Here is a 21,805-nt window from a genome sequence, read left to right as displayed (position 1 = left end):
GCTCAATACCACGCTCTTTGCCCTCATTATCCCGCTCCAAGATTACATCTGCGGACACGGCTGCTGCCCCAACAGGTTGACTTACAGATCGCGTCACAGTGTCGACAAGAGCCATCATGGAAGAGATGCAGGAACAGCTGTCTAGTGCCTAGCTGTAGAAGCGCCCTATGCGCCCTATGCCCCCTCTGCGCTACGCTAGGACCTGGTTTCAACAGCGACAGCCAGCCTCTGTCACATTCCTTCCTAGAATCCTCTTGAGGATGCGACTGTGGGCACAAATGGAAACGAAACACGAGTCCTACTCCTGTCCAGGGGAGCCGGTCACCACGTTTCGGTTTGGAAGCCGGGTTTATCCAGCCTGTAGACGCCGTTGCTTCCGAGTGCTGTCTGGTCGTTTGATATCCCAGACATCCCAGTTCACCATCATCACCATTGCCGCCCGAGTTGGCCGGATCCTGATTCGTCAATGCCAAGGCCAGAGCGGACCTGCCATCGAGAACACCCGAGACTTTGCGCGCTGCCAGCAGATGCTTGGAACCGTCAACCTGCATGGCGAACGTCATCTGCTGGCCATAAACATGCCGGGATCTCTTCAGCAGCAGCAGCAGCACCGCCTCTAAAGATTCCGCAACCCCCTCCCTACCCCTTTGTTCCCCTTGGATGAACCTCGAGCCCCTCTTGTTTGCAGCCACCCCACGCTCTCTGTACCCCCCGACCCGAGCCGCAGATACACACCCGCATCCACCATAGCCCGTCATTGTCCATAGGTCCGTCCTTTGCCGTCGGCCCCCCTCATCGCATCACTAGTACAGTCTTTCCCCCTCCTCCCTCAGCCCGGCCTCTACCGCTGCTACATATCCCTGTGAGGCTGGGCTCCTCTTTCTGATCTCATAGCGCTCACCAGCAAGCGCTGTTTCTCGTAGTCTCCTGTATCCTCCCCATATCAAACACCCACGTTGGCGCATTCATAAAGTGTCCCGTGGCGAAGGCTTCGATACCCAGCCGGCTCTTCCCGCTCCAGGCCTCATTCGTCGCTTTCTGCACCCAGCGCGCCCACAATGGCGGCCACTGTTGCGCATTCACAACAGCCCCTCTCGCCTGGGGGCCCAGCAAGTAATGGCGGCGGCGGCGGCGGTGGTGGTGCTGGTGGAGGAGGTGGTGGTCTTCATCCCTTGATGGCGGCCGCGGCAGCCAATGCCGCGAAGCAGCAGCAACAGCAGTCTCAGCAAAGGATAAATGCCCGCGATCAGGAGCCGTTTGATTTAACGTCCAAGAAGCTAAGTCTGGCCGATTTCTCAAGGGTGAGAACGTTAGGAACGGGTGAGTTGAAGCTGTCCTCCCTGCCGCATCCGAGTCCTGTACTAACCACCACAATCGCACAGGAACATTTGCGCGCGTATGCCTTGTTCGGCCATCGCACGGCACCGAAGCCGATCGCAGCAAAGTCTACGCTCTCAAAATTCTCCGCAAGACCGAGGGTACGTCTCATCTATTTTCACAGCCGTCCTAACCTCGCACTAACCTTTGGTTCCCTCTCAGTAATAAAACTAAAGCAAATCGACCACGTCCGCCACGAGCGGCAAATCCTCTCCGATGTCTCAGGGCACCCCTTCATCACCTCCTTCCAGGCCTCCTTCTCCGACCATGACTTTCTGTATATCCTCCTCGACTACATCCCCGGCGGCGAGCTCTTCACCTACCTCCGCAAATACCGCCGTTTCGACGAGGACATGGCCCGGTTTTATGCTGCTGAAATCGTCCTCGTGCTCGAATACCTGCACGAACACCAGGGCGGCATCGCCTACCGGGACATGAAGCCGGAAAACCTCCTCCTCGACGCAGAAGGCCACATCAAGCTTGTAGACTTTGGCTTTGCGAAACGGCTGGGCAACAACGAAAACGATCATCCCGAAGAGACGTACACCCTCTGCGGCACACCAGAATACCTCGCTCCAGAAGTGATTCACAACAAGGGGCACACCGCAGCGGTAGACTGGTGGGCGTTGGGGATTCTAATCTACGAGTTCCTAACCGGGTACCCACCGTTCTGGCACTCGAACCCAATCGAAATCTACAAACAGTATGTCCCCTCCCTTTTTCGTCTCACACTTCCCAGCTGCCCCTTAATAACACTTATCTCCCAGAATTGTAGAAAAACCGGTCGTCTTCCCCCAAGACCCACCCATCTCCCCAGAAGCAAAAGACATCATCCGCCAATTCTGCACGGTTGATCGTTCTCGAAGGTTAGGCAACATCAGCGGCGGCGCTGCCAGGGTAAAAGCTCACCCTTTTTTCAAGGGGGTGGACTGGGATGCGGTGCTGGCGAGGAAATACAAGGGTCCGATACTGCCACCGGTGAGGTACCCGGGGGATGCCCAGTGTTTTGATATTTACCCGGAGGAGGATGATAGGAAGGAGGAGTATACGGGTGAGATGGCTGAGAAGTATGACGAGTATTTCAAGGATTTTTAGTCGGTGATGCTACGGGTTGTGTTTGTTGTTTTTGTTTTGATTTTTTTTGTTGTTTTGGAACGGGTTTGGGTGGGGATACCAACATCCTTTTGTTGTTTTTGGTTATGTTTGTCAGGGTATGAGAGGGATTTTTTCTGCCACGGGCGGGCAAGTGATTTGAGGCTTTGGGAATTGGAACGGCGTTATGGGAAATTGGTACGAGGAGGTTATATTTGTGGTCTGGGTCACTGAATGGTGAATGGTGAGGGGTAGCATGCTGAGATATTTGAAGATTATGGAGAGGTTGGAAGTCGAAATTTGGCGTTCAGAAGGGGTAGGAGTTGCTAGCGCCGCAGATGTAAAAGGACGAGCATATGCTGATGGAAATGGGAGAGAAAGCGTGAATGATATGAGAAGACGAGATATGCACTAGGCGTGGATCAGTTGGTTGTATACCTAAGGTACTTTTGATGAAGAGAATAAGTGATCAATACAAAACGAGACATGGTCAAGAACAGTTTCCTGACTGATAGTATGTGGACAACTCTGGTTGCCGCTGCTGGCTTAATGAGAGAAAAAACATTGATCCACCTGCTGGGAATAAATATCCAATGAAGTCAATAGCTGCTGGCCTTGAGAGTTGGTCACAAACCAGCCCAAGATACCTTCCCTAGCACCCTGCCCATAGAATAATTGACACCGCAAGAGCTGTATGTCTTGTTTTGTTGTTTGGCTCTTCGAGTTTGAATCTCCACACACAAAAGACACAGCAACACCATCTTCTAATATAATCCATATCCTTTAAGCAAATATACGTAACTGCAGCTACTCACACACACCATTGGGAAGAAAACACTAACAAAGCCGACGAGAGCAGAATTCCATGTCACTTTCTTCCTCTCCATAGGTAAGTAAGGGTAGGTATCAAAATGTAACTAAAATAAAAACACATTGCTCACACTTCCCCCAGTGCCATATTACGCCTTGATCTTTCCGTTTCCACCAAATCCCACCCTTCCATGTCAGCCAGTTCCTTTCTTTCCTCCCACGCCCCAGTTCCTTATGGTATCGATACACCCCGCCCAATCGTTCTTCCAATGTAAATGCCCTAAGATGGTAAACAAACCGAACAAAACAGACAGGCAAAAACGCCAAAGCGATGACAGCGTACCCCCCCCAAAGAAAAAGCAAGTTTCGTAAAGATAAAACTCCGATCCAATCCAAGAAAGGAAAAAAGAAATGTGTGGTGTGGTCTGGTAGCGTCAATCGAAAAGGGAAATTTACTTCGCAATCCCAACCTCAGCTTCAGGCTCAACCTGAACCTCGTCTACCGTGATACTCTCCATCCCCGCCACCACAGGCAATATGTACTCCTGCTGCTGCTCGTGCTCAGCTACTATTTGCTGTTGCTGCAGGACCAGCTGTTGTTCCTCAGGCCACTTTGGCCCCCCAAGTCTCGCGAAGGCGACCCCCAGCTCTCTCTCCATTCTCACTCGAAGGATCTCCATCTCCAACTCCCACTTCCACTCTAGCCTCCTCTTCCTCTCCCTAAAGACCCCTACCATCTCTTCTTCCTCGTTTGTAAACTCAACCGCCAGATCCTCAATCTCTTCCGCTCGCCTGTCCATCAGCGCATCCATCTCCTTCTCATGCCGTCCAATCAGCTCCTCCAGCGCCTTCGCTTGCTTCTCCCTCAACACATTAATCTGCGACTGATGCTTCCTCTCCATCCCATCCCGTATGCAGTACTGCTGCCTCAGCTGTTCCCTATCCTTCATCGTGATCTCCCGTCTCGGCATCTTCCTCTCCTCCGGATCCGCACTCAGCTCACTCGCCGACGGCCGGTGCCTCCCACTGCAATAATCCTCCATATACTTCAGCTTCAGCCTAATCTTCTTCTCCTTCTCCTCCAAGCTCGCCAACAGCTCAAACTCGGCCAGCACCTGCCGATCCTCCAAATGCTGCTCCGTCTTGGCGTGCCTCTCCCTCATCTTCTCCGTCAGCTCGTCATACTTCTCCCCAAGCGCCATCCTCTTTTTCGAGTGCCTCTCCTTCATCTTCTGCTTCGCCCCCAGCTCGAAGGCCCTGAAACGATGCATCTCCGCCTCTTGTTCTCTCTTCAACATCCTAAACTCGACATTATCCAGTGTCCTCCTCTCCCTCTCCTGCCGCTCCATCTCCTCCTGCTCCGCCAACTTCTCCCTCGCCAGCTCCTCCGCCTCCAGCTCCGCCAACCTCGCCTCCTCCGCCACCCTCCTCCGCTCCAGCTCCTCCTCCCCGTTGCAAAAATTCGGACACCCCACGCACGGATCCCAGACCGCACCGCAAATGTAACAAAACTGCGCCTTGCACCGACAGGTGATATGCGTGCACCCCTGCGCCAGCTCCACCAACGTCCGGCACTTGTAGCACCTCCTCCACCCGGAACATTCCCCAATCTTAAGCACCGCGTCCAGCTCCCTATCAGACGGACAGTCCTGTCCCAGCCTGTGCGCGTTCCGTTTGCACATGACGCAAACCCTCGTCCGGCAGTACCTGCACACCGCTTCAAACGGGTGCTTCGGGTCGATTTTGGAGGTGGGGGGGATGAACTCGCCGCAGGTGGTGTTTGGGCAAAAGATTCGGTTTTCCCAGGGGGTGGAGTACTGCTGGACCGCTTTGAGGAATAGCTGCTGTTTGTCACGAGGGAGGACGTTCTTGATGATGGGGGTGGGGATGGGCTGGGTGCAGCAGCGGGGAGGCATTTTGGACTCGTCCGAGGTGGACTGGGCGATCATGACTTCAAGACAATCTTGACAGTAGGTGTGGCCGCACGGGAGGGTTTGGAGGGTGTTGTTTTCGCGGGAAAAGTCTTCGCGGCAGCAGATGCAGGGGCTGTGAAAAAAGGGGGTCAATATGGCGCTGAGGTGCCAACTCGAGCAAGAAAAACTTACATGGGCGTCAGAGAGGAAGGTGTAGCTCTCCTTCTCTTTAACCTGCTAGCAATGCTCCTCTTGAGATCCATCACCCCCTTCCTCGTCCCTGACCTAACCAACATCCCCACCGACCTCTCCGTCTTGTCATGCTGCGGCCTCATAAACTTGGGCTGATCCAGCGCAGGGTTGATCTGGCCTAGATACTTCTCATACTGCGAAAAAGTCAAACTCCTCGACCTCCTCCTCGCAGCAGACTCCGTCAACGTTGCCGGCAGCACTATCGAGTGGCGCGACGCAGGTGAACCAGAACCAGAGTTAACCGTCTCGTTCGAGCTCGTCGACGACACCGTCCTCCCATGCTGCCTAGTAAAAGCACCATCCGACCCACCACTCGACAGCTGCTCCTCCACCGTCAACCTCGCCCCCCCTTCAATCGGCAGCTCTATCCCCAACGCCGCCGCCTTGTCAGCAAGTTCCGACTCGATATCCGCCTCTGTTTTGCCGTCGGGCGGCTGCTGCTGCCCCAGGACCTCGCGGAGATAATCGATATCGCTTAACTCGGGTGGGCCACCGCCCGTGGTGGTGACGACAGGGCTGCCAGGATTCGAGATTTGGTTGTTCAGGATGGGCGACAGGGTAGCCATCGCCATGGCTGCTGCCGCAAAAACCAAATTAATATTCCAGTATAGGAAATTTATAAAAAAAAAAAAGGAAAAAGAAAGAAAAGCAAGCAGGACCGTATCCGATCAAACGGTGTTTTCTGGGAGTTTTCGAGGCATGACATGCGAAAATGACCTCTTGAGTGGTCCCATATGGTTCTTGTTCGAAGCGCCGTCGAGGGGTAGTGGATGGGGATGGGGTTATCGCAGTTGCCAATCCGGCTTCCGGACAAGGGCGAGGACCCTCTTCTCTCTCTCTTGGGTTGCAGGTGGGCTGTCTTGGCCGATCGTGCCAAGTCGGCAGGCAATGCCAGAGTTGTGTCTATCCGCACGGGCACGGCCCGAGAGCTTTGGGGCCAGCGCGATGGAGACGGGTCAATTCTCTGCTGTTGTTTGGAAAAGGAGAGAAAAAGTAAGAGATGCTGTTTGTGCAACTGGCAGGAATTGGGCTGGGCTGGGCTGGGCTGTATGCCCGTGTGCCCGTGTGCCCGTGTGCCCGTGTGCCTCGCGGTGAGCCGGATGACAGCTCTGAAAACAACTTGACTGGACACACACAGCTGGCCGCGGGTGACGGCCCAGTGTGATAGGCTCCAGACGGGGTCGCTCTAGATTCCGGGCCGCCGATTTTGGACTTTTTGCGCAGTCAGTGACCAGGCCTTGTCCCGGCTTGTCTGCCCACTACCTCGTACGATGAGTGATGACTTTTTATTCCAATATCTGACACTGATATTTGTTCCGGGAGAAATGTGTAAACAGTCTGATCAGCAGCGGCAAGCCATCTGGAGCCTCTCTCTCCAGCAAAGCCAGATACAAGCACACATCAACCGGGAACTCGGTGCGCCAGCCAACTTTGGGAGCCCCCAAGCATTCTTCGACGACGTTGATGCACCTGACGCCTGCATTTCCCTCCGCCGGTTGGCTCGGCCGAGGGTGGTGCATCTGGGAACGGTGTGTTAAGCCCCTTTCTATCACCATCACAGCACACAGATTGGGTAAATATCATGTGTACGGATATATCACCAAGTGAAATTCTACCGAGAGGCAGAAACCCTTCTCACAAACAAGACAGCCAGCCAGTTGAGTAAGACATCCCAAAACCGTGCCTTCACATAGTCGATCTCAGCTCGCCGCCGATCCCTCCCCCGTCTCATCAACAAAACCAAAAACCAAAACCTGCGAGTTATCAAGCCACACGCGACACCTTGCATCCGGTGAGCCTTCAAGCGACGATAATCCTTTCCCCTTCGTCTCTCGCGGCTAGACCTCGTTCCGAAGGGCATCTCCAGCCGACAGACTCGCACAAAGATGCTGCATCCACTCCCAACCCAGTCCATGCAATTCCTCATCGCGGTATAGAAAGCCAAAGCGGTGTATTTCCATCTGCCCAACGACCCGTGTGACAGTGTCTCACGAGTCCAAAAACTCATCCGCCACCACCAGCTATAATTGTGATCATCTGCCCTTCGTTGGGTGTCCAGCTTTTTACACAAAAGACCTCGTCACATTTCCCTGGCCCAATGTCTATCATATGCCCGATTCTGGCTTGACCGGTAAAGATCAGATTGCCGATTTGGCAACCCACCCTCCCCGAACCCGAACATCTTACCGCTCCCAGGTCAATCCAATCAAGCCTTGTATACATGACTGCAGGTCTCACATCTCGGGATCATCCCTGCTTGGTACAAAGCTTCAAGCCCTGAGTGTTGGGTGGGTTCCTTTACAGCAAAAAGCTGGCTGCACACCATCCCGATGCTTGTTTGCTCTTTCAGCTTCACCATTGCATTCGTAAGAATCCCATATTTCCCACAAAATAGGTAAAATTGTCGTATCATGGTTTTTCCATCCCATCAAACAACCTCCCACCTCGCCAACCAACCTATACTTTCACCCGCATTCCTAACCACACAAAACTTCCCCTCCCGGGGCCCCGTCTCCCTCAACGTCTCGAGCGCCCTTCCCGCCGAAATCGACCCAATCGCCGTCCCCCTTCCCTCGCTGAGGCTGAACGCGCCCGTAGTCACAAACCCAATCAAGTCCTCCTCCCCAGGACAAAGCGGGTGACCCCCAAAATCCGTCTGATTACCCGCGGCGGGCTTGGGATAGGGAACCTCCACAGCCAAAAGTGACCCGGCCAAAATCTTCTTCCTGGTCTCCATATCCACCCCAACCGGCATCTTTGGAACAGCAGCTCCCTTTTTCTTGTCCCCATTCGGTGCCTTGGAAAGCCATTGCTCGCTCAAGTCAACCGGCAACCCGTCCCTCGTCCTCGCCTCGGGCGTAGCAGGCACCTCTGCCTGCGTGGACGGAACGCCAACCGCACCTCCAACCTTCCCCCCCTTCCTCGGCAGCCGATAAATCCTCGCACAAGGCTTCGCAACCCCCCTCGTCACAAACTCCAACCCAACAGCAACAATCCCTCCCTCCGGCACCACCCCCTCCCCGCTTCCCGATTTCATCAATGCGCTAAACTCCGTCTTCGTCACCTGCCTGATCGTCATACCGACTGGAGATTGCGGCTGCTCGGCAGGTGGATCAACCACCATCGCTTCCGCGACGGCATCCGGGATCGACACTGCGTCAGGTTTCCCCTGGGTCCGGGTTCGGGCTGACACCCCAAACAGGTACTCAAAATCACACGCCAACCCATCTCCGATCTCGCCTTTTCTCCCCGCCCCGAGATCGAGCGACTTCCATTCCAATCTCTTGCTCTTTGGTCGTCGATCCCAATCCCTCCTCCTCTTGGCCCTCTCCTCCAGCTCCCAGTTCATGCCGGCAGTCGTTGCCGGGAAATCCCCCGGGAACCATGGAGTCCCGTGCTCAAAAGCGATTTGTCTCTGCTCTTCGAGCCCTCCCAGCCGAGGGTTCCCGCCTGTGCTGACGGGGTACTGCATCAAGCAGTACCAGATGGGCTGGATGCATTTCCACGGAGCGAGTAATGTCCACGTACCCTGGGCCTGACCGTCTGTGCCAGGTCTTGAGGCGAGCAACATGACTGGAATGGGGGGGTCTGCTGCGGTGACCTTGATAGGCTCTCCTGGAGCATTCGCGCCTTTTCGGCGGTTGAGTGACTTTTGTGATGGCATTCTCGAAGCTTGATAGCGGCTCTCTCGGTCGAATATGTCGTATGGCTTGAGGTTTTCCTCGACTGGCCAATCTGTGAGTGTCTTGAGAATTGTCTGTTCGCCTCCGCTGGGAATCTGGACTCGCTTTGGGGGATAAGACAAACGCGGGTCCCTGGCCGAAAAGGCAAGAATTGCGTCCTTGGGCAGAGATGCCGGATTTGCTACTCCAGCGAGGGACCGGAAGACATTAGCATGGCGTTCGGCCGCTTCTGGTGATTCGTGAAAGGGTTCAAGAATTCCCAACAGTGTTTCCGTAGAGGCCGGCCCAACTAGCTCAATGCTGCCGACTTCGAACCGTAGGTCCTCCACGTGAAGTTGAGGCTTCTGGCCCTTTGCAACCTTGAGCAACTCCTCAAATAATTCGAGGAAACAAGATGGATGAGTGCGAATAAGAATCTGCCTCCGGGGCTTCTTGGGCTTCTCAGACGTCTCCATCTCGTCCGAAGTTGTCGCAGGCGGTTGTGGGTTCCAGACTATCGTGGCGGGACCAATATCCCGTCTCGAACCCTTCTGTTGCCTGCTGACGGTACCTGTCCATTTCCGAACACCGGCCCTCCACTTCCTGCCTCTCGTATTCCAAAGACCCTCCTGTACCAACCCCAGATACCTTAACGCCCGCTCGAGACAGTCAGCCGTTCCATAAACCCCTATCGTGCTCATGTAACTGGTATCCCACGCAACCACCCCCTTTTGCCCGGAAGCACGATGTGTTGGTCGGTAGCACTTCGCCGTCGATGTGAGTGGAATGGCAAATCTCCACAAGGGGCTGCTTGGCCTCGTCATCGTGGCCCGTTTCGCATGCCATAAATGGGTTGGTAGCCAGGTCTTGTTAATCTGGCGTTTTCTGTATTTCGAGTCGGCTTTCGGTGGCTCGTTCAGCATGTTCCGTCGTATTTTTGGCCGTGGAGGTCTCGTCGTTACCACAGCTGATCCTCTCCTTTGCACCTCCTCCACCGCCCCATCACCGGCCTTCTTAGCCTTCCTCTTCCTTTTCTTCTCGGCCAAATATCGTAGCTTCCTCATCGTCTCGGCGCGTATTCGGGCACGGGTTGTGCGGGGCTTGCGTTTCCTCGACTCGACCGTCGGCGTGTTGTCTTCCAGCATTTCCTTCCTCGCTTGCGCACGCAGTCTCTTTGGCACTCTCTTCACATTATGGCTTGCTGTCCTCCGGCGCATCGCGCGGGGCACCATCTGGAAAACACGGGTGGCATTGACGGCCTTGCATTTGTTCATGCTTCTTTCGAGGGATTTGATTTCGAATTCACGGGCATTGAGGAATCTGTTCAAATCGAGCTTGCCGTCTTCGAGCGCAGCATCGGAGGGCTGTGTGCGAATGGTGCGGGCAGCTTGAACTTTGGCGCGCTTGGTGGTGCGCGTGTTGTCTGGTTGGCGTCCGTGGCTGTCTTTGGCCCCTCCTGGAGGGTCTTTTCGTTTCACCATCTTGGCTGTGGCCTTGGGAAGTACGAGAATGCCGTGAAGACCTCCCAATTGAGCCCAGTCCCGAATAATTCTGTTTGTCGTTGAGCTTGTTAGCTGTGTAAATGAAGTCACTGTTTCACTTTGGACCTTGAATTTTTGGACCTGTTATCTAATCAGACGGCCCCTGCACTAGGCCCAGGACGACTTGGCGTGCCCCTCGGCCCAAGCTCCACCCCCCGGCCGTTCCCTGACAGGCGCGAGATCCCCCGAGAACCCCTTGGCACCACCAGCCAACGACCAAGCAAGTTTCAGCAACCACCTCTTTAGAAGCATTGCAATGCCTGGCATTGAGCCCGCCGGTGCCTTCTGAAGCTGCCAGAGAGTCTTCAACGGACAATCCAGGTTAGTGAACTTGTATATTCTCCCCACTGACGTTCCATCGCGATTAGAGCCGAATGTCCCGCGGTCTCGGTGCTTCCGGCGATGCTTTTACCTTCCATTCCAAGTTTTGACGATACCTTGCCCTGCCCTGGACTCTGCCGTACCTTATTACCACACTACTACTGTACCTAAATACCGCGGGCGATAAGCTGATATACGGTATTATAGTCGCAATCTGGAAGAAAGTCACCGAACCTGGACCTGTCGCGCCCCGACGTCAGCCTCTGGTTTCGACGAAACGGTCCGCCATCTGACACTCTCCAGTAATAGCTCGTCTCATGTGCATCAATCACTCCATACCATAGGCTACATACCTTCATAATCTGTGCTAGTGACAAGTCATGGCATCCCTAAGTAAGCATGACTAGCAATTCTTTTTTTTTCTTCTCCTCTTTCCTCTTCACCACTCGTCTTGTCAACCTGCCTCCCTTGCCTCTGAAGAAGCTCTTCAGCCAATCTGGTTTCACTGGCATTTCACGCTTCATTGTTCATTGTCTTGCATTTGGCAACATCACCCAAACCGTTGCTCCAGCATTCTACCAGTACACAAGCCGCAACAACGTCTTTATACCAAAAACCACCAAACCAACCGTGCACCAACCTTAACACTCCTGTCTCTTTACTTCGGACCCAACGGGGGATACTTTACGTCACTTGGTCATAACGGTCTCAGGCTGCTGACATGCCCATCTTTCCTATAGTCAGCAAATCTAGAAAGGTATGGGTTTTTTCCACTTCTCTTCGTGCACCAGTTTGATTGGGTACGAGTAAGGTGAGACAATGAGACAGCTAACATCGCCCCTTTCTCCACAGCCTAGGTTCGAGGTACATCTCAAGGTAAGGCTCAATAACCATCCCCTTCTCTGTGACTAAGCACATGACTTACAGCTGATCAGATATACGACCTCAACAACGTGCCACTCGTGTCGGGAGTGTCACTGATCAAATGGCACCTCCCCCACAGCATACACAGTGAACAACGAGGGCGCACACAAAAATGTCCCATTCAAAATCACCGGGTAGACTACAACTACTCCCGTGTCTTCTCGGTCCGCATCGGCATCGACCGGAACAGCAACCTGGTGGAATGCCCTATAGAGTTCGAAGTGCTCCAAGAGTTCAGCGGCTCCGGCACCGCCAGCACGAGCGGCCGCGATGAGAAAATCAACCTTGGTGTCGTCCGTCTCAACCTAAGCGAGTACATTGAGGAAAGCGAGGCCATCCTCCGAGATGGTGTCATTCCCGGCGGGCCAAGTCTAAGGGATATCCTCTCCTCCCCTACCAGCCGCGATCTCAAATCCGGCGCCAGCAGCCACCACCGCAAACGCAGCTCCCTAAGTAACACCACCGTCCCGGGGACCGTTGACGGCAGCCCCCGCTCCTCTCATGCGTCAGAAGCAGAAGACGACAGCAACACCACCAGCCCCATGTCCGAGGTCCGTGATGGCGTCACGCGCCGGTATCTGATGCAAGAGTCCAAAATCAACTCGACGCTCAAAATTTCCATCCTCATGATCCAAGTGGACGGCGAAAGGAACTACGCGGCTCCATCCCCGAAATCAGCCCCTGTATTCGGCGGCATCGCCGGTTTTGTCGCCGGCGAGGCCCTCGAGCCGGTTGACGTGGGGAAATCGTCCAACGGGCACGTTCCCTCTTCCCTCGTTGGAAAATCTCGTGACGTGTTTGAAGCGCAGGATATGTACCGCCGCACTTTGGCAGCCAGCTGGGCCAGCCAGCCGGGCGAGCTCCCCGCAGACGAGTGCATCGAGGATATCTTCTCCGGCGGCGACGGGTTCCGTCGCGCGTCCAAAGCCCCCAATGGAAGGGGGCACACCAGACGGACGACGGTCCTGCCGGGCCGCCTTCCGTCCGCAAACCGCCTCTTGCCGTCGTTCAGACACGAATCGAGCAATCCCGCTGATGAGACGGACGACGAGGTGGAAAGCCACAGCTCGCAGGAAATGATGTCGTCCACCCTTCGCCCGCGCGACCTCCACCGATTCCGCCATCACCTGAGGCACAGGAGCGGGTCGAGTGACGGGGATACTGTCCTGGGTCAACAACACCAAGATCAACAGCCCGACTTGAACCGGGAGTCGTCGCGGGGTGTTGGGCTGGGTATGGCCGGGGGGATGAGGCAGTTGCACAGGAGGGAGGAGAGCAAAATCACGCACGCGGGTGGGTTGAGGAGTCGGAGTTCGAGTTTGGTTACCCTCGGGAGCGGGTTCGGCAATAAGGAGAGTGGCGGGACGACGACGGGGAGCAGTGACCACCATGAGAGGGAGAGGACGAGGGGGTTTGGGTATTTTAAGCGGGGGAAGGAGGTGGACGAGATGGAGGTGAGGGAGGATTTGGTTGCTTGGACGGTTCCCTCTTCTGGTGGGGTGGCCGGTGTGGTGGTTTAATCAGGTTGTTGTCTGGGGTGATGAGTTCTCAGTTGGGAAAAGAGCAAGCAAGCGGGCGGTTTGTTTCTTTTGTTGTTGGACACGTGTGTGTGTGTGTGTGTGTGGGTGTGTGTGTGTGTGGGTATATGGCAACACACTGGTTTCTAAAACACTAGCCATCCCTCCCCTAAGAGGATGGGCAATTTTTAATGACACTTGGATTTGGCTGATTGAAACCGTTCTGGCACATGACATAATTCATAATATATTTACGCTTCCCAACCCCCATCTCGCAAGTTCACATACGCACACCTGCGTCCCACAGCAAATGACATGCCATATAAACCCCCAACCATATCCATCTACAATGAGAAAAAAAAAGAAACAATCAACAAACAACCGCTGAGTCTATTGATGACAATGCCTGCCTATCCATTCCATAGAGGCTTTCCCCACCTCGAGCGCCTTTTCGTTTTCCTTTTGACCCTTCCATGCAGCTGGTGGTATCCTCCTTCTCCGTTTCCTCATCACCGAACCCCCTCCGAAAACTCATACACCATCTCAAAGTCTTCGTCCTCCTCCTCGTCCCAACTATGCCCGTACAATTTGTAACCTCCCTCCTCATCCGACGCATCCGACCCCGCCTTATGGTCACAACCAACGCCAAGGCAGTCTCCCCGAATGCACCCCATATACAAGGAAGCCGGCCACTCAGTTGTAGTCTAAATCCCTGAGCAAGTCTTGGGGGGTCCACTCATCCAGCTCCGTGCCTTTTAGCAGGAGCTTTTGTGTCTTTTTATCAACGGTTTGCCCTCACCCGAGCTCGCCAACCTTCTAAGCGTTCAGTTGGCCTCTCACACCGCCCTGGGCGCCAACTTCTCTCGTCGTGAGAATGACGGAAAGATCGGCGTTGACCTGGACAGTAACCTCGACCTTGCCGCCCTTCTTCACATTGCGGATGGCAGCCTCGGCAAGGGTGTTGCCAATATTCCATACCTTCTCGCGCTTCTCCTCTTCTTCCTCCTCGTCGTCGGAGAAGTCAGACTCTTCGTCAGAGTCAGCAGCATCCTCGACCTTGGCGGTCTTGTCCTCCTTGGGCTTGGGCTCAGGCTTGGTAACCTTGATGTGGGTGTTGCCCTCGACGAACTTGACAAGAACATCACCGCCGTCTTTGGGCGCGGCGACGTGGACTGTCCTCTTGGCGGGGACGGCAGTCTCGGCGGGAACAACAGGAACGAAGATCTCCTCGCCGGCAGCGTTCAGAGAGACGACACCAATGGCGTTGCTGATGTGGGCCACAGTGGTGACGGCAGCGTGGGTCGACTGGTCGATGTCGTCGGCCTCGTAATCCTGGATCAGGCTGGCCTGGAGAGCAGCGCCACGAGCGCCGAGCTCGGAAGGGTTGATGGCATAGGGGTTGGTGGAGGGGGCCAAGATTCTGGTGGTCTGGGGGAAGATGTTGCTGAAGTTGGAAGCAATGCGAGGAGTGTGGGCAGTGCCACCAGACAGAATGACCTCGTCAATGTCAAGAACGTCAAGGCCGGCCTTCTTGATGACAGACTCAACCAGGCGGTTGATGCCCTCGAAAACGGTCCTGGAAAGAGTCTCGTAACGGAGGCGGTTGATGGTGCTGGCGAAATCGATACCGTCGGACAAGCTTTCAACGCTGAAGCTGGCGTTGGCACCGATGCTGAGGGCCCTCTTGGTGGCCTCGGCCTCGAACTTGAGCTTGGCGAGGCCTCTGGCGTTCTCACGGGGGTCCTTGGCGCTGGGGTTGCGCTTGAGGAACTCCTTGGCGAAGTGATCCATCAGGATCTTGTCAAGAGCAACACCGTTGAACTCGTAGTCGTGGGCAGTGGCGAGGACGGTGTACATGCCTTGACGGCTGGCAATGACGGCAACGTCGGAGCGGGTGCCGCCCAGCTCGGCAACGACAACGATCTTGTCCTCGACCTGAGCCTCGGGGCGCGCATCGTAGGCGAGCGCCGCAGCGACGGGCTCGCTGATCAACTGGAGAACCTCGAGATCGGCAGCGTTGGCAGCAGCAAGAAGGGCGGCCTTTTGCTTGTCGTTGAAGTTGGTAGGGACGGTGATGACGGCAGAGGTGACCTTCTTGCCAAGGTAATCGGAAGCAGAGCCGACCAGGCGACGGAGGTAGCGGGTGGCAACCTCGGAGACGGAAACGGTGGACGGCTCAGCGTCCTCCTCGGCCTTGTCCTTGATGGTGAAAGAGACGGCTCCGTCAACATCCTTGGGGTGCGCAGAGGCGTGGTTGTGGGTAGGGTCGATATGCTCGAAGCTGCGGGCTTGTTAGTAACTGTCGTTGCTGTCTGACATGGCCACATACTCTTTCCCGAGGAAGTCACGGAAGTAGGCGACTGTGTTATTTGGGTTTCTGATCAGGAAAGCCTTCGCCTGCTGACCGTAGTACTCATCGCCGTCGACGTAGGAGAGGATTGTTGGGATCTGACGGTCTGTTCCGGGTGTGTTAGCGCTTGGAGGGACCAGGGGCCTCGAGTCTGATGCTTACCTCCGTCCTCGTTGGCGATAACCTCAGCCTTATCGTCAACAGTGTAGGCGATGGAGCTGTTGGAGTTGCCAAAGGTCAAGCCAATGACGGTCCGGTTCTCCGGCGCAACAGACTTGGCACCGCTCATTTTGACTGTAACTGGCGATTGCGAAGGAAGGGAGGATTCTTTGAGGCCGAAGAGGGGTGGTGATGTCTCTTGAAGCGGCGTGGGAATGGCAATTCGTAGTTAAAAATTGGTCAACAGTGGTGGGGGATCCAAAAATTTCCACTGTCAAAAAATATTGGCCCAAGTCTTCGCAGGGATGCGGGACACTGTGGGGGCCCACATCGAGGTACCAGTGACATGGTGAGTATGGGGCGCGGTTGGTCGCGGAGCAGCATTTGGTCTCCTATTCACCTATCAAGCTGGGTCATAGTTTCGCTGAGCAAGACAAGGCTCAGGTGGGGGACCCCGTAGTCATAGCAAGAGAGTTTTCTTGCTCACTGCTGCCATGGCCGTTGATCACTGCTGTACTAGCAACCTTGCTTGGACTCCATCGAGTGTCAGCCCAACCACAAGTCCAGCAGGTTTACAGAGCCAAGATCAACGAACGAACAGCCCCCACCAAGGCTGCAGCACCTGAAGCGCAATCGATATCCGCATCGCAAGGCTGAACTGGAAATTTCCCCAGACCAAACCAAAGCCAAACACCAGCATCCCAAACCGCCATCTCTTTTTGATACCCCTATCGCCGCCACGACAACACCAATTCTAGCCCCAATAATCGGAGAAACTTGCCATCTCTCCCAAGTCACAACCACAACCCACAAAATCACAATCGCGCGCCCACCATGACTACCACCGAACGCCCCCTAGTCCTCCCCGGCGACCCCATCTCCCCAGATCTCATCCCCTCCTCCACCTCCAAACCGCTCCGCCTCGGCCCCGGCCTCCGCCATGTCCCCCCAAGCGACATCGTCCCCGTCGTCGCCGGCCAGCTGATCACCAACCACCAAAAGAACTCCATGTGGGTGGAATACAACAACAACCGGGTATGTTCCCCCCGCCTTCCCCCTTTCACGATTCCCACTAACCCATCCATAGTACATCCCAACCCCAGGCGACCTAATAATAGCTCAAATCCTCCGCTCCGGCCCAGACCTCTACTTCACCTCCATATCCCCCTACACACCCCCCGCGACCCTCCCCCACCTCTCCTTCGAGTCGGCCACCAAGAAGACCCGGCCTCAGCTCGCCCCGGGAGCCCTCGTCTACGCCCGCGTGGTCTTGGCAAACAAGCACATGGATCCCGAGATCGAGTGTGTCTCCCAGTCCACGGGGAAGTCGGACGGCCTGGGGGAGCTGAAAGGGGGGATGGTGTTTGATGTTTCGTTGCAGTTTGCCAGACGGTTGCTCATGGCGAAGAGCAAGGAGGAGGGAAAGGTGGAAGTGCTGGAGCTGCTAGGGGGGGAGGGGTTGGCGTTCGAGATTGCGGTGGGGAGGAATGGAAAGGTTTGGGTTGGAGGGGAGGATGTGAAGGCTATTGTGGTGGTCGGGAGGGCGTTGAGGGAGACGGACGAGGGGGGGTTGGGGGTGGAGGCGCAGAGGAAGTTGGTGAAGAGGTTGGCCAAGGGGATGAAGTGAGGGGGATAAGTTTGAGAGGAGAGATGTGTGAGATGATGATACCAATACGACCAAAGTAATGTTCGATCTTCAAGAGATCAAACGACTCGAAAATAAAGCTTGGATGGATGGCTGAGCAGGTGCAGGCATGTCCCATCAGTAACGCACACGAGACAGAAAAGGTCATCAACACCCGCCAAAAAGCGGAAGTAATGCCGCCGTATAGCGCGTTTCCATTTCAAAGTCGTTACCCCTATTAAATCTAGGGTTACGAACTAAAAAAAAAAAAAAAAAAAAGGAAAAAAACATCAAAATCAAGCCAGGAGCCCTTCCATGACTTTTTCGCTGATCCCAAAAGAAAATCGAAAATACATGTACAAAAACAAAGCAAGAGAAATGCTATGTCCTGTCTTCCATATCCCGCGAGAGAGAGAGAGAGAGAGAAAATCTTGAAACGCTTTCAATGCCCCCTTGATATCGCCCGAAAAAAATTCCACCCTTCCGGAAAAAAACATAGATGGCCTGCTTTTAAACCAGTATCTCCTGGATTTTGTTCCTCCATGTTGGGTATAAACGAACGTTTCCTTTGCGAGGAATGTTCCGCACTCCTCGCCATATATCCCCCCACCCCCTCCCCCCTTATTCTTCCACGTTGATTATACACCAACCATCATCTCATCGATAAACTCCGGCTCGGGATCCGTTGTTGGTGTAAGCTGGTGCTTGTTGACCATGTGTCTCCTCCAGTTGTCCTTGCGAGGGAATGACTTGCCCCCTTGCTTCGAGTAAGGGCAGTCGTGGACCGTGCAGTAAAACTTGCGGGTTTTGAAGTGCTTGTCGTTGATGTGCCTGTCTAGATGGGTCTTGGTGCCGAATCTCATGGTGCAGCCTGCGTGTGGGCACTCATGCGGTCGGTCGTGGTAGCGTTTGTGGTGACTGGTGTATGTGTTAGAACACGGGCCTGCAGGAGGGGATGAGACGGGAACATACTTGAGCTTGTGGATCTGATCAAAGATGCGATCACACTTGTTGCAGGCAAAGGCCTTCTCTTGTCCCCCGGGTGATAACCCCGCCGGTGTGGCTGGTGACGGGGCCGAGAGCCCTGGAGAAAGGGTCGATGATGGATGTGGGGACTGGCCTGGTGATGGGATGGGAGAGACGTTGAGGTACATTCCATTGTGGGGGTCGAGTTCGGATGGCGGTGATGGGGATGCCGTGTACGCAGTGAGGCGTGTGTCAGGGGTATTTTGGACGGTCGAGGGAAGTGATGGACCTGACGGTGGTGGCGTCGAGTAATCTTGAATCACGGTGCCGTTACCGTCGTAGTAACCTAATGGAACGCCAAAATCTTGCACTAATCCCATCTCTGGCGTCTGCTGGTATGAAGGCTGATATGGTGGGGACTGATAGCTTTGTTCACCAAAGCTTTGCTGGTTCAGGTTGAGGTTCTGTTGGCCAAGGTCCTGCTGGCCAAGGTTCTGCTGGCCAAGGTTCTGCTGGCCAAGGCTTTGCTGGCCAAGGCTTTGCTGGCCAAAGTTATACTCTGGTTCTGGTGACAGGCCAGCTCCGTTGATGTACTGGACCTGGTGGTTCTGGTCGATATACTGCAGCTGAGGCTCCTGGGCCATTGTTGGTGGGAAGGTGTCAGTTGGCGGTGAAGGGGCTGGGGGTGATGGCGAGTTCTCGGCCTTGAGAATCTCCTGTTCGACCATCCAAGCGCTCTCGACCTGATTCGTGGGGTTCATAAAGTCCATAGGGTTGCCGCTGGGGCCGGCAGTGTAGCTGAATGGGGGACTCGGGATATCCGACACAATGGTGGGTGGAGGCAGACTATCGACACGCTGGAGCGGCCCTGGAACTTTATTCCGCTGGCTGAAACTATGCAGTGGGTTGATAGGCGTGACAGTCCGGTCACCGTCAGGTGAAGTGATGTCGAGTCCAAGTCCAGGGAATGGATGCTGACTTGGCGACACTGGGCTAGGCAAGACCGAGGCTGAAGCGTAAGTCGCTGGCGGCACAAAGGCCAAGTCTGCGGGGTTGGGGATGGTAGTAAAGGTTCCTGGTTCCGTGTAAATAACTGGTTCGCTGAACTGGGAAAGGTCCGTTCCTTGGGGAAGGGCGTCACTACCTGGTGGGAGAGTCGGATCGTTATAATAGCCCCAGTTGAGACCACTCGGGTCGGGATGGTGCTCCTCGATGATAGGCTGGCCGATGGGTTGTCCTGCTATCGGCTCCTGGTAGGCAAGAATATCGCCTGTGAGAACAGAAGACGAGCGGGTGCCGGTCGATCGCTTGCTGTCCCGACGTCCCTCGCCAGATGAAGTCCGGAAGATACTAGTGAGTTTCTCTCGGAAAGTGGAGTGTTGCGAAGGGGGCTCAAAAGACTCGGGCTCCTCGACGATGTTGCTAAAAGTGCCCTGACGACTTGGCGAAGCGAACGAAGAGTCAAAGTTCAACTGGCGTGTGCTGTCCTTGCCGGTGGTGCCTTTTGAAGCGGAACGTGACTTTGACGAGGCACTCGTGGGTGACCGGATCAGACCGGCTGCCGGTGCAGAGACTGCCTGGCCTCCAGTTTGGGCCTGGCCGGGGAAGGACTCGGGCCGGGGTGACGGCGAAGCAGATGGCGAGACGGGCGACGGGAGACCTTGGTCAAGAGAAACGCCTTGCGGGAGGGCTGGCTGAGAGGGAAGCTGATCCAAGCTGGTCTTTGTTGGTGATGTATTCTGGCCGTTGATATCTGGTATGCCGTGTGCGGGTTGTTCGTGAGCGGTGCCAGCTTGACTATCGGAGCCAGGAACTAGGTGATCCTTTGAATACTTTTTGGTAGAATCGTCATCAGGATGAGCGAAGTTGGGGCCTCCGGGGCTCTGCCCCATCTCTGCCAGGGTGTTTTCATCATGACGGTTGATCCATCGCCGTCTTGCAAAGGGAAAGATGCAGAGCAGGATAATGAGGACTCCCACCACTGATCCTACCACTGCCCCCGCAATGGCGCCGGCAGAGAGCGGCGATGTCGACCGGGCGGCGAGCACCGAACGCTCCGCAAAAACCGGCATGATGCAGAGACGGCGAGCGGTCAATCGCTGGTTTACGGATGCGTCAGAATGCCGGTGAGGGAAAAAGAGGCCGTCGCCGGGTAAAGAAATCAATTCGACGTGTCGTTGAAAGGGAGTCTCCAAGCCACGGTGCGTTGTGTCCCACAATGGGCGAGGCTGTGCTAGCACCACGGAGCACCCGACAAAACCATGAAAGACCAGCACGAGCACGCTTCCCTGCAACAATAAGGATTCCCCGGTGAGAATGGAGAGAGACAAGAGAGGGATCCAATGGCTGTCGGGGGCCGGGCTAACGTCAGGCAGCAGAACTCATGAGAACGGCCATGTTGAGATTGAGAGAGATGCGATGATGAGCTGAGTTGAGCAGAATGGGATGAACAGATGGAAGCGGCGGAAATCACACCGGGTCACTGTGGAAATGCCCAGCGCGCTCTCCAGCAGTTTGGGGCCTTAAGATTAATCGCTTCAGCCTCACGAACAGCGACCTCGTTAGCGAGCGAGACCCCTACCTCTTCTGGGACTGGTGGATGGGACGTCGACTTGGGATGCTGTGGCAGGTGAGATGCCGGTTTCCAGGATTCTGACTGGACAAACCGGTGGCCTCCCTCCCCCGGCTCCCTCTCCCCAATCCTCCCCGCCACCGTGCCGTGCATCAGCCATGGTGGACAACGAGCAGGCCAAGCTTTTCTTCAAGAGACTTGATGAGCGCTTGGTCTGGTGGTCTCCCCCACAGCAGCAAGGGGGCCAGAAGGGTCACGCCAACCGCCACCGCAGTGCTCACCAATCCTGTTTGAAGTCATCAACACAGATGATAGAACCCGGCAGTCTGGTACCAAGCGCCGACTTGAAACAAGCGTCGACGTTGGCAGCTCCCGAGGCTGTGCTAGCTTTCGATCCACCCTCGGCAACTGGGTATCTTTGTGACCTTGCATTGTTACCGTTGTGGCTTCTCGACATATCTCCAAGAATACTGTGGCTGATCATGAGTGGCAGGCATCAGTAATGCCCTCTCTTGACACACATGCTGTCCTACGTGCGAGACCGGCCTCTCCGGCTGTGTGATAGCACGGTATATGATGCCTGGCATATCAAAAGATGCACATGTGGGCATTGAAGCTTTTGCTGTGTCGTTACATTTCAAGATGGAAGCTCAGCCCTCTTATGCGGGGAAGAGCTCTATCACACATGGAGAGCAATCCCACCCTCCATAAAGCATAGACAGCAT

The 21,805-nt window shown here is 55.1% G+C and overlaps 8 protein-coding genes across 8 annotated transcripts; 4 read left to right on the top strand and 4 right to left on the bottom strand.

Annotated features, from left to right (window-relative positions):
• The first annotated feature begins 313 nt into the window (after positions 1-313).
• On the top strand, positions 314-3,041 carry PKA4 (cytochrome c oxidase subunit 1). Its single transcript, XM_062875181.1, is given in 6 exon segments — positions 314-806; positions 924-1,320; positions 1,383-1,478; positions 1,540-2,080; positions 2,145-2,706; positions 2,714-3,041. Coding segments are annotated over 4 exon segments (1,227 nt in total). The 5' UTR covers positions 314-806; positions 924-1,058; the 3' UTR covers positions 2,473-2,706; positions 2,714-3,041.
• Positions 3,042-3,344: 303 nt separating this feature from the next.
• QC761_118930 (uncharacterized protein) lies at positions 3,345-6,432 on the bottom strand. The gene is made up of 2 exons (XM_062875180.1): positions 5,385-6,432; positions 3,345-5,325 (listed from the first exon to the last, which is right to left on the bottom strand). The coding sequence occupies exons 1-2, from the start codon at positions 6,014-6,016 to the stop codon at positions 3,732-3,734; spliced, it is 2,226 nt and encodes a 741-aa protein (XP_062738419.1). The 5' UTR covers positions 6,017-6,432; the 3' UTR covers positions 3,345-3,731.
• A 337-nt stretch (positions 6,433-6,769) lies between these two features.
• Positions 6,770-7,286, top strand: QC761_0021460 (uncharacterized protein; the record flags this gene model as incomplete). The annotated part of the gene is made up of 2 exons (XM_062872074.1): positions 6,770-6,973; positions 7,149-7,286. 2 exons carry the CDS (start codon positions 6,770-6,772, stop codon positions 7,284-7,286), a joined length of 342 nt encoding a protein of 113 aa, XP_062738418.1.
• A 586-nt stretch (positions 7,287-7,872) lies between these two features.
• POP1 (Ribonucleases P/MRP protein subunit pop1) lies at positions 7,873-10,587 on the bottom strand (the record flags this gene model as incomplete). The annotated part of the gene is made up of 1 exon (XM_062875179.1): positions 7,873-10,587. The coding sequence occupies one exon, from the start codon at positions 10,585-10,587 to the stop codon at positions 7,873-7,875; it is 2,715 nt and encodes a 904-aa protein (XP_062738417.1).
• Positions 10,588-11,689: 1,102 nt separating this feature from the next.
• QC761_118910 (uncharacterized protein) lies at positions 11,690-13,593 on the top strand (the record flags this gene model as incomplete). Its single annotated transcript, XM_062875178.1, is given in 4 exon segments — positions 11,690-11,725; positions 11,821-11,844; positions 11,904-13,501; positions 13,518-13,593. The coding sequence occupies 3 exon segments, from the start codon at positions 11,690-11,692 to the stop codon at positions 13,410-13,412; spliced, it is 1,569 nt and encodes a 522-aa protein (XP_062738416.1). The 3' UTR covers positions 13,413-13,501; positions 13,518-13,593.
• Positions 13,594-13,626: 33 nt separating this feature from the next.
• SSZ1 (Hsp70 protein that interacts with Zuo1p) lies at positions 13,627-16,237 on the bottom strand. Its single transcript, XM_062875177.1, has 3 exons — positions 15,922-16,237; positions 15,739-15,865; positions 13,627-15,690 (listed from the first exon to the last, which is right to left on the bottom strand). Exons 1-3 carry the CDS (start codon positions 16,046-16,048, stop codon positions 14,226-14,228), a joined length of 1,719 nt encoding a protein of 572 aa, XP_062738415.1. The 5' UTR covers positions 16,049-16,237; the 3' UTR covers positions 13,627-14,225.
• A 355-nt stretch (positions 16,238-16,592) lies between these two features.
• Positions 16,593-17,545, top strand: RRP40 (exosome non-catalytic core subunit rrp40; the record flags this gene model as incomplete). The annotated part of the gene is made up of 2 exons (XM_062875176.1): positions 16,593-16,953; positions 17,006-17,545. The coding sequence occupies exons 1-2, from the start codon at positions 16,753-16,755 to the stop codon at positions 17,543-17,545; spliced, it is 741 nt and encodes a 246-aa protein (XP_062738414.1). The 5' UTR covers positions 16,593-16,752.
• A 162-nt stretch (positions 17,546-17,707) lies between these two features.
• On the bottom strand, positions 17,708-21,271 carry QC761_118880 (uncharacterized protein). The gene is made up of 2 exons (XM_062875175.1): positions 18,515-21,271; positions 17,708-18,460 (listed from the first exon to the last, which is right to left on the bottom strand). The coding sequence occupies exons 1-2, from the start codon at positions 20,578-20,580 to the stop codon at positions 18,181-18,183; spliced, it is 2,346 nt and encodes a 781-aa protein (XP_062738413.1). The 5' UTR covers positions 20,581-21,271; the 3' UTR covers positions 17,708-18,180.
• Between the last annotated feature and the right edge of the window lie 534 nt (positions 21,272-21,805).

This window comes from Podospora bellae-mahoneyi (genome assembly GCF_035222275.1).
Source record: "Podospora bellae-mahoneyi strain CBS 112042 chromosome 1 map unlocalized CBS112042p_1, whole genome shotgun sequence".
Taxonomy (NCBI): Eukaryota; Fungi; Ascomycota; class Sordariomycetes; order Sordariales; family Podosporaceae; genus Podospora; species Podospora bellae-mahoneyi.
The sequence above is the reverse complement of the archived record's forward strand: the minus strand, read 5'-3'. Positions and strand labels throughout refer to the sequence as shown.